The sequence below is a fragment of the Arachis duranensis genome, chromosome 1 (genome assembly GCF_000817695.3).
Source record: "Arachis duranensis cultivar V14167 chromosome 1, aradu.V14167.gnm2.J7QH, whole genome shotgun sequence".
Taxonomy (NCBI): Eukaryota; Viridiplantae; Streptophyta; class Magnoliopsida; order Fabales; family Fabaceae; genus Arachis; species Arachis duranensis.
The window spans coordinates 750,757-763,867 of NC_029772.3; the positions used below are offsets into that span (position 1 = coordinate 750,757).

At 29.4% G+C, this 13,111-nt stretch overlaps 2 protein-coding genes across 2 annotated transcripts; both read right to left on the reverse strand.

Moving 5' to 3' along the window:
- Positions 1–10,314: 10,314 nt before the first annotated feature.
- Positions 10,315–11,334, reverse strand: LOC107485018 (uncharacterized). The gene has a single exon (XM_016105583.1). It carries the CDS (start codon positions 11,332–11,334, stop codon positions 10,315–10,317), a length of 1,020 nt encoding a protein of 339 aa, XP_015961069.1.
- A 9-nt stretch (positions 11,335–11,343) lies between these two features.
- On the reverse strand, positions 11,344–11,967 carry LOC107485110 (uncharacterized). The gene has a single exon (XM_016105640.1). The coding sequence runs from the start codon at positions 11,965–11,967 to the stop codon at positions 11,344–11,346; it is 624 nt and encodes a 207-aa protein (XP_015961126.1).
- Positions 11,968–13,111: the final 1,144 nt, after the last annotated feature.

Genomic DNA, 13,111 nt, shown 5'->3' on the forward strand with positions numbered 1-13,111 from the left:
AGTTGAAAATGATTTTCCTGTTTTGTTTTGTGTAGAGCAAAGGAGAGAAGCTCTTCAATAGCATTGGAGTCAAAATACACCGTTTACATGAGTTGACATATTTCAGATTAGCATTTTAGTGGGAACGTGACTTTGGTTCACTTCGGTTCATTTTTTACGCTCGGCAATCTGCTTTTGAGGTGGCCAGAGTATTTTAGAGTCGCATTTGAGGTTATACAATCATTACATGATCCATTCCAATTTTAGTTCTACCTAATTTGTTTTGGATTACTTAAGGAAAAATATTCTTTAATATGTTTGGACATTTGAGAAAATGTTAGATGAAATACATGAAAATTTTAAATTATATTTGTGCTTTTTAATCATCAAAATTCATTGAGATATATGCAGAGCTATCATAAGAAACGTTGAAACTAAAAATGATCAACATTTTCAAGAAGAAAAGGGAACATATAATGAATTAAATTTTAGTTCCCTTGTTTCTGATTTAAAGAGTAATATTCAAAAAGTGTTTGGGTAATCTATTAATTAAATAAGGACAATTATAGGGTACAGATGTATATATACAGATATTCTCTTTAGTTGAATACAAAAGTGACATGTGGATCTATGCTAATAATTAGGGGGACAACTTGATCATCTTTCTGAGCAGTTTGCAGTGTTTGCAGGGCTCGTTTATATAGTTCCATATTGAAGCTAAGCTGGTGGAAAGAAATATCATGGATGGGCTTATCATTGTTGGGCTATTATTTTGTTATTGAAATATTGTGTGGGTTTCATCACTTAAATCAAAATGTTGTTGGACATCACTTATTTTTGGATCATATTAACTGATGCTATGCATATCACTTTTTTTTAATTTTTTTTTTTTGCCATATGTATTTATATTTATGAATGTAAAAATTATATTTTGTATAAATATAAATTCTAATTTATTATGATATTTTATTGAATAAGTACTTATGTAATAACAATTATGTTATATTATAATTTTTTTATAATAATAATATAAATTTTAAATTTATTGTAGAGTCAAAATATAAAGTGTATATTACATTGTAACATTTAAATTAATATAAAATATTGAAAAAAGATTTATTAGGTTGTTTGAATCAACAAAATAAAATAAACATAACAGCAATACAATTGTTTTAAGAGACTTGTGTAAAAAACTAATATTAATATGCATTTACAGATAAAGAAATTCTAAATGAGTTTAACTCTCTTTAATTCTAGAAAAATTATGCTTTGAGTTAAAAAATTATGGCCTATAAATGAAGCGGACTTAAACAGATCAACCCATTTAATTCGCTCAGTTAATTTAATTTTCTTCACTTAACTTAAAATTTTGAATTATAAAATTTTTAATTTGAAATTTAAATAGATATAATTTACATGAATGATTAAATTCAAGGTTTAATTATTCTGTTGGTCTCTATAGTTTCATAAAATTTTTAATTAAGTCCCTATACTTTTTTTTTCTTTTTAATTGGGTTCTTGTACCAATTTTTTTTTCAATTAGGTCCCTCTTAGTAGTAATTTCCTTAATTGTATAGGGACTCATCTAAAAAAAATTGGTACAGGAACTCAAATAAAAGGAAAAAAATGGTGTAGAGACTCAATTGAAAAAAAATTAGTGCAAAGACCCAATTAAAAGAAAAAAAAAAGTATAGGGACCTAATCGAAAATTTCGCAAAATTATAGGGACCAACAGAGTAATTAAACCTAAGTTTAATTGAGTTAATAGTCAAATTAGTCCCCGAAAGGCGAGACATTCTTTAAATTCTGTAGAGACTCAATTGAAAAAAAAAATTAGTGCAGAGACCCAATTAAAAAGAAAAAAAAAGTATATGGACCTAATTGAAAATTTCGCAAAATTATAGGACCAACAGAGTAATTAAACCTAAGTTTAATTGAGTTAATAGTCAAATTAGTCCCTAAAAGGCGGGACATTCTTTAAATTCATCCCTAAAAAAATTTTTTCCATCAAATTGATCCTTTAAAGATTACAAATTAATCATATTTGCCCTTCAATGATTTCATTAACAATTTTCGTCAACAATTAATAATAAAAATATTAATTAACAACATACATAATACTTGACATAAATAATTAGATTTTAACTAGATATATTTATCAAATTCTATTAATTTAGTTCATTTTTTCAATTACATAAACTATATTTTCAATATAACTTAATAACTAAATTGATAAATTTTCATAAACATGTTTGATCAGTATTTAAATAAAAATTGTTAATGAAGTTACCGAATGACAAATCTATCTATCTATTCTATTATATAAAAATCGGATTTTTACACTTAATAATAAAGTTGACGTGGCATGCTTCTAAAAGTATTTTTTGATTTATTTCTTTTAACACATTAAATATAATTTATTATAATAGATTAATTATATCAATTAATTGATTTAATTAGATATTTAAATATTATATAATTTAATATTATGTATATCAATTAATTGAATATAATTATTAGAGTATAATTAAGATAATTATTATTATTATTATTATTATTTCCCTTCCCTATTGCTTATATAATTATATGTTAGTTTAATATAGCTTTCTTTTCGGACACCGTATTAGTATCAGTATTATATTTAGACATTTAGTTAATGTTGGAAATTGGAATGTTTTATTGGTTTGTTGGGGAATAGGATCACATATATGCTTCGGCTCTTTTTTTTTTTAAAAAATAAAATTTATTAAAATTAACTAAAAAATAATAATTAAAAACTTAAATATAAATAAAAAATAATTAAATTATAATATAATTTTTTATTATTTTTTAAAATTTTTAACTTTAATAAAATTATTTAAAATAATATTTCTTTGGCGGTACGGGTTTGGCGGATTTTTTTAATTTGGCGGGCTCTAAATCCTAGCCCGACCCACCCTTTTTAGCGGGTTTAGCGGATCGGCCCGACAGACTCGATTCGTTTTGCCACCCTTACTTTTGTCACAAGAAAGACACCTTGCGTGGATACAAGTTTAGTTTCGATCTAGTGTGGATACATATATTAGTATTTTTATTTTTTATTGATATAAATGATCATTTATTCAATAAAAGACTAATAAAACTATTTTAAAAAAATTAACACAATTAAGTTTCTTGCTATCTCATTAATCTCATACAAGTATTAGGATTATGTCTACAAACTTAATATCTTAATGTAGTAGATCTAAAAATATAGATCATTGCAAAGTTATATATAAACTTTATATTAATTTTTCTATTCTTGTGTTTCAATCTTTAAATTTTTTACAATTTAAATTAAATGTGATATAAATTTTGCTATTTTAAAATGAATTTTTTAAATCATTTCGATTTCTCGAGATAAAAATAAATAGTTCTAAATCAGATAAATATTAAAAGAATTAAAAAGTATTAAAAAAATAAATTAACATGAAGGCAGCATAAATTTCCATTTGAGGCTCTGTTATTACTGCTGATTGCTAAACATGGGCTGCTTTCTCTTTTTTTTTTTTCTATTAACAAAATCCAAACATTTGAGGTCCAATTCATTATTTAGAACATCTAATCCAATGCTGTCACAACTCAATCCAGAAATTCACCAACTAACACTAGCAATGGATAGGCTTGGCTCAGCCACAGTCACCATCATCCAGACAAGTCCTCACACTAATTTCTATCTGTTGATCTAATAGTGAACCAAAAAGAATATCTGTATATCTGTACCAACTTGCATCTGTACCGTAGAACGACCCAATAAATAATCTACTGAAACACATTATATTTAAAATTAGATTATTTTAAAATTCACTTCAAATATGATTATTAATGATCGCAGTTACAAAAAATTTCGTGGAGATCTTATAGTGAAATATTTAAAGTGTACTTTTGAACAAAATTTTTATATAAGATTAAATATATAAGATCAAATATTTAAAATATCGGGGGTTCGAATCCTGCCTTGTGCATGTAGCAATCCATTGACCAACAGTAAACTTTTAAATGGAACTCAGTACTGCGATGGATTAGTCATTGGTCTGTCGGACTAAAGGATACCGTGGAAAATAAAACCACCGTCCTTTCCGTGGGCGGGATGAACCACCATCCCCACAACATCAAAATATTTCATTTAAAAAAATTCTTATCGAAAAATTACTCAATTTAATCTGTTACAGTCACACCCAATTGTTAATCCAATCTACAAAAGCTGCACAAGCCCTTTTATCATAGTCACTCCACTATTTCTTTTTTAAAGCATCCTTAATTTCATTAAAATCGTCAGTTATCATCCAAGCTTCATTAATGTTGGCCACTAGTGATAAAACTTTTGGCCAGAATAATCTTCTAGTTTGGGGTTGAAGATTGACATAAATGGCTGTGAAATACTATTCCTCATTACTATCAATCGTGATTTTCGTGTGTATGAATTAAGGGAGACTGTGATGTCGTTTACTTGCAGAGACAACTGTGTTCTAAAATTGTGGCAATGTGATTTGGCAATGATAGAATTTCTTTAGCGGTAGTGTGAGGCATGACTGAGAGCTCACAGTGGTATGAGGTATCCACTAAGATGTATTTGCGATAGCTACATGAAGATGTTTTGGAAGAGGTGGTTGCAACTGTCCTTTTTATGGAAAGCAACAACTCTGGCTTTATAGGATTGTAGAAGGAGTGCAGTTTTATTTGTTCAAGTTGATTTACTTGAGGATGATGGTGGACTCGTTTCTTGGCATGTATTTAAAATTTAAAATTGAACAATTTTTTGTAGTGACTACCATGGATGGTGTTAACCAAAACAATTTGAGCTTGACTTTTAGTATTGTATGTTCTCCGAACTTTTTTCTACTTTTATTGGCATTAATGGCAAAATATTAGTAGTTAGTCATAGGGAAAAAAAAAGCGATCCTTGAATGGTGATGTTCTTGGTAATCAAATAGGGTACAACTAACAACAGCAATAGAGGCGCATCCGTGGTTAGTAACACCGAGGTACTGGGCAATGATATATGTTCCACTATTGTTCGATGAGCAGTATCAAAAAATTGAGTTGCCATGAATTTTGGAATTGAATAATTAGAATAGTTGAAACTTTAGGTATCTCCATAAGGATTTGTGATGTTGTCAGTTGTTATCATAAGTAAGTGGTAAAAATTAACTCGAAAAAGAGAATTACAACAAGCAATTATGTTCTCAACAACCGCGCCAATGTTTCAAAAGTGGATTTAGGATTACAACTTGTAGTCATAGAACATAAATTTGTAGAATAAGGACAAAATTATGATAAATCTCCTTGTTCTGGGTTGTATCTCTGTGTTGACATTTTCACATGGGTGGGTACTTGCAAAGGAATTTTCACGTTTAAGTCACAAGAATCTTTGAGGTGAAATAATGGTAATATGAATTATGTGGGTGTGAGAACCGTACCTGAAAGGATTATTATTGTTTGTATCGTAGATTCTATTTGGTTTTGAGAATAAAATAAGGCATCACATTAAAAATAAGATACAAAGGATAGATATACTAAAATTAATGTTCTTATATTTTATTTAGTGATAAATTAAATATTAAAAAATAAAATTATGAAAAATTAATAAGAATAATTAAAAAAAATAATTTATGTTTTTTTTTAATTTTTTTGTATCTTTTCTATTAAGAAAAATACAAAATATATTAATTGATATAATGTGTACGTTCATTCATGTCTTGTTTTTTAAATATAATTTTGTATTTATATATTTTTATTTCAGTATTTCGTTTTTATAAACAAATACAATTTTAGTGTAGGTGATGAATTTAATTATTTTTTTCTTATGTTTGTAAGAAAGTTTAGATAAGATACGTAAATATAAAAATATTATTTCATATCATTTGAATTATAAAAATCGTTAGTAGTTGTTATTCAAGATCTTACAATCATATCTAGTTTGTACTATGAATTAAGTGATTTTATTGGTTCAAAAGAAATGTCTGAAACACTTATAAATTTGTTTGGTTCTACCACTGCTCTCAATAATCATTATATAGTAAATGAAGCTTATTAATACATTGGGACTCATCAGTCTCTGCCTACAAGCCACGAGATTAGTGTCGTGATCAATCGTGAATAACTGATTACGAACTAAAGAATTAATTAGTTTGTACATATTTTTATCTTTATAAATTTAATTGCATATATTCTCACATTAGCGAATAAGGACGCTAGGAACAATATTTAATTTTATGCTTTTGAAATTTATAAATTATAATCGTTTCCTTTTATGTGCTTTTGGTGCAACTGTTTGGCCATAACGGTGAATTTAATTAATTAATTAAAGCTTTTTCATTTTTGGTAGTGAATTTGATACATGATTAGATAGAATGATAGTGGAGTTGAAAGATGACAAGTCCAATAGCGAATTTCCATTGCCTCAGCCAACCGGTCCCAAAGACCAAACTAAAACGCGTCAGTGTTAATGTCCTGCTCCTTTCTTTTTATTTCACTTTCATATAATTAAAGAAGACTAGAAAGGTGAGGTAGTTAAGTCATTGGTAATTAAATTTAATCAAATTTTGTAATACTGTGCTTTTTAATAGAATTACGGTTTTTTTCTTATTTTTTTCCTCCTCTGCGTTGCCTTTTTTTTAATATTATTTATTATATTTTGTGACTTTTTTTTCTTTTTTTATTTTTTTTTCTTCTTTAACATCTTCTTTCTTATTATATGTTGTGTTCAGTCATCCATTAGACTGGTGATGAAAAGATCGTTAGAGACAGTGACAGATTCAAAAAATTTTGGTAGTGGGGATAAAATTTATATACCATGATAATAATTTTTATAATAAAAATAGTATGTATATATAAAAAATTAAATATTAAATTATCTATTAACTATTATATATCTATATATAAATACATGTATTGTTTAACTTATTTTAAATGTGTATTTTATATTTTAATATATATTTTATACAGATAATTATTTTTTATATACATATAACATGATTATTGTTATGATTATATTTTGTTATTATAAAATATGACTAGCCTTCAAAATATCTAATATGCAAATTAAAACACTTACATAATAATTTAAATAATAATATATAATTTAAAATTCTATTTTTTTAGGTTTTATATTTTTAAAAAATTAAGTAATTTTTCTCTTAACACTACCATTAAAATTTTTCTCTTTCCATATATATTACTAAACAATTATTTAAAAATTCACTTCTTAATACAATTAGAAGCAGACTCTTATTGATATTCATAGTTAAAATAGTTTTTTTCAATTAATATAGTTATTACGCAAAAATTAAAGCTAATTTAAAAAGAAGATAAATAATATTCTTTTGAGTTGATTTTTATAAAAGAACATTAATTTCGTTTAAATTTGAGAATTGATCATTCTAACGAATATCTAATATAAAATTTTTAAATTGACGATTAAGTACCAAAAGTTGAATAAAAAATTATTATGAGGTCAAATTTAATAATCTAATAGAAGCAAATAAATATTATTATCATATACTACTCAAATAAATATTATTAAGTAATTCTTGTTGGAATGATTTTGAATAATAAATTAATGGTTCAACTTAATTAAATTTAATTACTAAAATCACTTGGTTATATATAAGTATCTTTTAGAATAGTTCGAATTTTATTGCTAAATTCAACTGTACTTATAGAGTTTTCATTATCCATTCACGTTATTGCATCACAATTATATTATTAGAGTTGGTCTTAGGAGTAAATGACAACATAAATTAGACAGTTAATGATTAGCATGCAATATGATAGAGTTTTTTTGTGTAGTTTTTTCTTTTCATTTATTTATGGGTTATACTAAGTAACTAATATTTTTTTTAAACAATATAAACAACCATCAATCAAATAAAAATATATTATATTTTTAAATTATTTATCTAAATTTTAATATTAAAATAATTATCGCCAGCCATAGTAAAAATAAACATCCGATAAAAAAATGGCACACAAATATAGAAAGAGTCAAACTACTAACAACGGAACAAATAATAGACTAATAGAGCCTTGTATCTTATTGGTACTATTATAAATTATGCTTGCATTAAATTCATTTATACTTAAATATTTATTGATGAGTTCACTCGTAATCTTCTTAGATTTTTCCTTATTTTTTATGTATCTTAGTCATTGGATTATCTTTCTTTTGGTTCAACTTTTCAACTGTATACTTTTCTAGCATTATTTTCCTAATAAAAATAATCTTAACAGTCACTTTTTTTGTGATGTGGGGATTTAAATATCTTGATGTGATATTATTTTGGGAGGAGAATATAATATTAACCAGTTTAGAAGGCGTTGATATATATATATAACTTCTTTACAAGCTGGGGTTGGACATGTTTACCCTTCATCTCACAATGAAGTTTTAGAGAAAATTATGATACTTACCGGTTTGTTACTCGAGTTTCATTAGCGTATAGTATGATCCTTACAAGCGAACACAGCTTCAGAAACCCTAACACATTTTCAAAAATCTTATTTGCCATTTGGATCTTATATATTGTCATGAGTAATTATTAGCTTTACATATTTCAATTTATAATGGTTAGAATAAAATAAAAATTAAATGATTGTAGATATTTAGAAAATATGTATTAAATTTACATTAAATATATTTTAAAAGTATTTAATAATTCTCTCAAATAATTGCTTGTTTAAATTTTGACATGGGCCAAACACTAACTAATAAGATACTTTCAATTATTTAGTATTCTATGTACTTATCTAAGTACCCCCTCGGTTTTAAATTAATTGTCTCTTTTTAGTTGCTCATAAGTATTAAAACAATCATTAAATTTTATTAAAAATATAAACAATAAAAAAGACCAAAGTATCCTTAATACTATTTTTTCTCTTAACTTTTAGTCTTTTAACTTTCACTTTTTATTTAATAATAAAGGGCATAATAGATAAATTAATTAATAACTTCTTAAAATTATAAAGCGATATTTAATTTACAATAAAAACAAAAATGAAAAAAGATACTTATATGAAACAGATGAAGTATAATTAGACAATAATTATATGTCATATGAGAAAGAGAAGTGATGACTTTTTATTTAAATAAAAAAAAAATTTTTATTTGTGTAATTTTTTAAGGATTTACCCTTTTATACGTTCTTTCTGTATTTTACTTATGCGTTAAAATTTAGCCTGTAAAATATGAGAGAATTAGTTGCACAGCTTATTGATATCTTTTTTATGTGAGTTAAAAAAATGATTTAATTATTCTGTTGGTCTTTATAGTTTTGTAAAATTTTTAATTAAGTTTTTATATTTTTTTCTTTTTAATTGGGTTCCTGCACCAATTTTTTTTTCAATTAGGTTCCTCTTCACAGTAATTAGTTTAATTGTATAAAGACCCAATTAAAAAAATAGTGTAAGGACCCAAATAAAAAGAAAAAAATATAGAAATCCAATTAAAAATAAAATTTGGTGCAAAGACTCAATTAAAAGAAAAAAAATATAAAAACCTAATTAAAAATTTCGCAAAATTATAGGAATAATTAAACCTAAAAAATTTTTAGGTTTGAATTGTTATACCATTTTAACAGACTAATTAGATATATTTTTTAAAATAAAAAATTCCAATATAATTCTTAGATGCTCAATAAATCAAAAGTCCCATTAATCTTAAGTATTGCACGACTTCCGCTTGGCTCGCTAGTTCATTGTGATCACACTTTATTCTCTAAAATAAAATTCAAACTTTAGAAAATTCAAATTTTTATCCATTATTTTATATATTATAAATATGAAAAGATATAGTACATTTTATAATTAAATACAATATATAAATACAAATTTAATTAATTTCGGTTTAAATAGTTCAATCCATGATCTATTGGTTGTTCTATTGATCCAATGATACAGTAATGGTTGATGCTCGACTTGATTTTGATAACTCAGGTCTCAGGATATGCCTTTGTAAGAATTTGTTCAACATATTAGACTAACTATAATGTGGAACCCAACTAAACTGTGTCCACTTAAAAGAAACAACTTGAATTGATTTTGGGAAGATTTTTTTTTTTGGAAACTTTGTAATGTTATTAAATGGATTATTTAGAAACTTATTGATCCCAAACGTGATGGTTGACCCGCATTTTTTTTTTGAATTAAAAAGTACTCAACACAATAAGATAGAACAAACAGAGACAAGAAACATAAGAACAACTTAAATACAAAGTCAACAACTCCTTGTCATCTTTGGCATTGCTATTAACAACTAAAGAGAGTATCACCAAATCACTCGTCGGATAGCGAAAAGGACCTGTTAATGATTTCCAACACTCATGAGCCATGATTATTGAAGACACGATCATTCCTTTCTAGCCAAATTGCCCAAATTACAGCAAAGAATTCAATCAACCACCTCTTTCTCTCAATCTTTCTCTGTGAAGCATGCGTCCAGCTCTCAAAGTGTTGCTTCAGTGTTCCTAGTATGGCCCAGGACCTTCCAAAGGCGAATAGCCATGCACACCACACCTGCCAAGTGAGCTCACAGCCAAGAAACAGATGAACAGCCGACTCAACAACCTTGCAACATAAAGCACACATATTATCGAGCTGGCCAATAACACCTAGCCTAGAGAGTCTTTCTTTAGTATTCATCCTCTCAATAAAGACAAACCAAGAGAACAGTTCAACCATTTGCGGGACGAAGCCCCTCCAAATAACACTAGTGAAGTTATAGCTAGTTATTTTTTCTGAGAGGACTGCTTCCTGCAACCCCTTCACAAAGGAGTTAGTTGAAAAAATACCAGTTCTATCAAATTTGCAAACCACCTTATCCTCTCTCTCCGTTGTTAGCTTAACTGAATGTAGTATCTCGTGGAGGTGGTTCAAAAGTTCCAGCTCCCACCGAAACAACTGTCTACTCCACTGGAAGCTCCATATCCACTCTAACCCATCCCAAAACCCGCAGTCCCCTACAACAAATCCTTTAAGGTTCGAGTCCGAGAAAAGTCTTGGAAAGAGATCTTTCAAGACCCCATCAGGGAGCCATACGTTCTTCCAGAACCGGGTTGTTCTGCCGTTCCCAACCTCCATTGATAGGCCTCTGATCATCGTCTCTCTAACTTGCGGCTCTCTTATTTGAAGCTGACAAATATCCTTCCAAGGACCCCCTCTTGGGGGAACAGGTTGCCCATGCACCATCTCAAAAGGATTCATGCTATTATAAGAACACACCACTTTCTTCCAAAGGGAGCACTCCTCTTTCGAAAACCGCCACCACCACTTAAACAGAAGAGCTGTATTCCGAAGCACTGCATCTCCTACACCCAAACCACCTACCTTTTTAGGAGCCATCACTACCTCCTACCTCACTAGTGGCATCCCTATCCTCCCATCCTCTTTACTCCACAAGAACCGTCGTTGTAAGAAAATCAACTTCTCTGCTACTGCCTTTGGCATCTTGTACAAGCTCAGATAGTATATAGGCAAGCTATTAAGGACAGATTTTATGAGCACCAGCTTACCCGCTTTATTGAGTATCTTTGCTTTCCACAGGCTCAGCTTGTCTTCCACCTTATCAATCACTGGTTGCCACGTTTTCACAAGCCTTGGATTCGCTCCCAATGAAATGCCCAGGTACCAAACAGGGAGGGCTGCCTCCTTACAATCCAGCAAGCAACACATCTTCTGCGTCCATCGCTGGTCACAGTTAACCGGAATGAAACTTGACTTCTCAAAATTAATACTCAACCCAGACATCAGCTCAAAGCACCGCAGTAGACGCATCTTCTGCAGAACGATGTCAACGAAGCTCCATTTGACCCGATCATACGCCTTCTGAAAATCCAGTTTAATAATTGCTGAGCTTCTTCTGGACTTTAACCAACGCACAGTTTCACACGCTATCAAAGTCCCATCGTGGATTTTCCTGCCCTGCACAAAAGCACTATGGGTCTCGCCTACTAAACCTGGCATCACATGCCGCATCGTTCGAACTAACACCTTAGATATGACCTTATAAACGCACCCACCATACTAATTGGATGAAGATCTTTTATCTCTGTAGCTCCGATGAACTTCGGTGCCAGTGCCACCAAAGTGACGTTCGAGCCCCTAGGTAGCATAGCTGATTGGAAGGACCCCAACACTGCTTCCGTAAATTTTCTCCCAACCTCTGCCCAACACTTCTTAATGAAATTCATGTTATAGCCATCACTTCCAGGAGCTTTTGAAGACTCACAATCCCACACTGCAGCCTTTATTTCTTCAGCACATGGCATCAACTCCAGCTCTATTGCCTCCTTCCCAGTTATTCGCCTAACCAGCTCATCCCGGATCCCTATATTAGGTGAAGTTTCCTGGTGATATAACTCTTTATAAAAATCTCTTATAGCTACCTTGATTCGTGCTTGATTCCTTACTAATCTCCCATGGATCCGTAAGGCATCAATCCGATTGTTCCTCCTACGAGCCGAAGCGAGATTGTGGAAGTATCTAGTATTTTTATCCATCTCCTTAGCATGCCTAGACCGTGACATCTACTTCTAATGGATTTCCTTCCTGATATACCATTTCTTACAAGAGCTCACAAGTGCCTTCCTTCTCGCCTCCATTGTTCCATCATATACTCTATGACTCACCATATCATCTACCTTCCTGATCTCCTCCTCAAACTTGTTAATCCTTATGTCCATATCACCAAACTGCTCTCTATGCCATCTCCCCAGCGGGACCGTCATAGCCTTCAACTTATCCATGAACTAAATCTTCCCGAGGCTCCTCCATTCCTTGCTTACCATCCTCAAAAATTCATCGTGAGTAAACCATGAATCCAGGCTCCGAAACAGTCTCGGCTCCCCTCCCAACCTAGTTACATTCATAATCATTGGACAATGGTCTGACAACCGTCTTGGACCTCCTCGTAACCTTGTTTCAGAAAATTCTTCTAACCACTCCAAACTAACCATGACCCTATCAATACGACTACATGATTGGCCCGCATTATTAATAAGAAATTAACGGTATTATTATGTGTTATTTTGTATTCCTTCATGATATAATTATAGATAAGATTAATGTATTTTCATTTCGATCATTTTCATTTAAAGGAGAAAAGATATGATATGACACT

Bases quoted from the DNA above. Each gene is read 5' to 3' on its own strand.
- LOC107485110 (XM_016105640.1), bottom strand. From the start codon at position 11,967: ATGCGGCATGTGATGCCAGGTTTAGTAGGCGAGACCCATAGTGCTTTT.
- LOC107485018 (XM_016105583.1), bottom strand. From the start codon at position 11,334: ATGGCTCCTAAAAAGGTAGGTGGTTTGGGTGTAGGAGATGCAGTGCTT.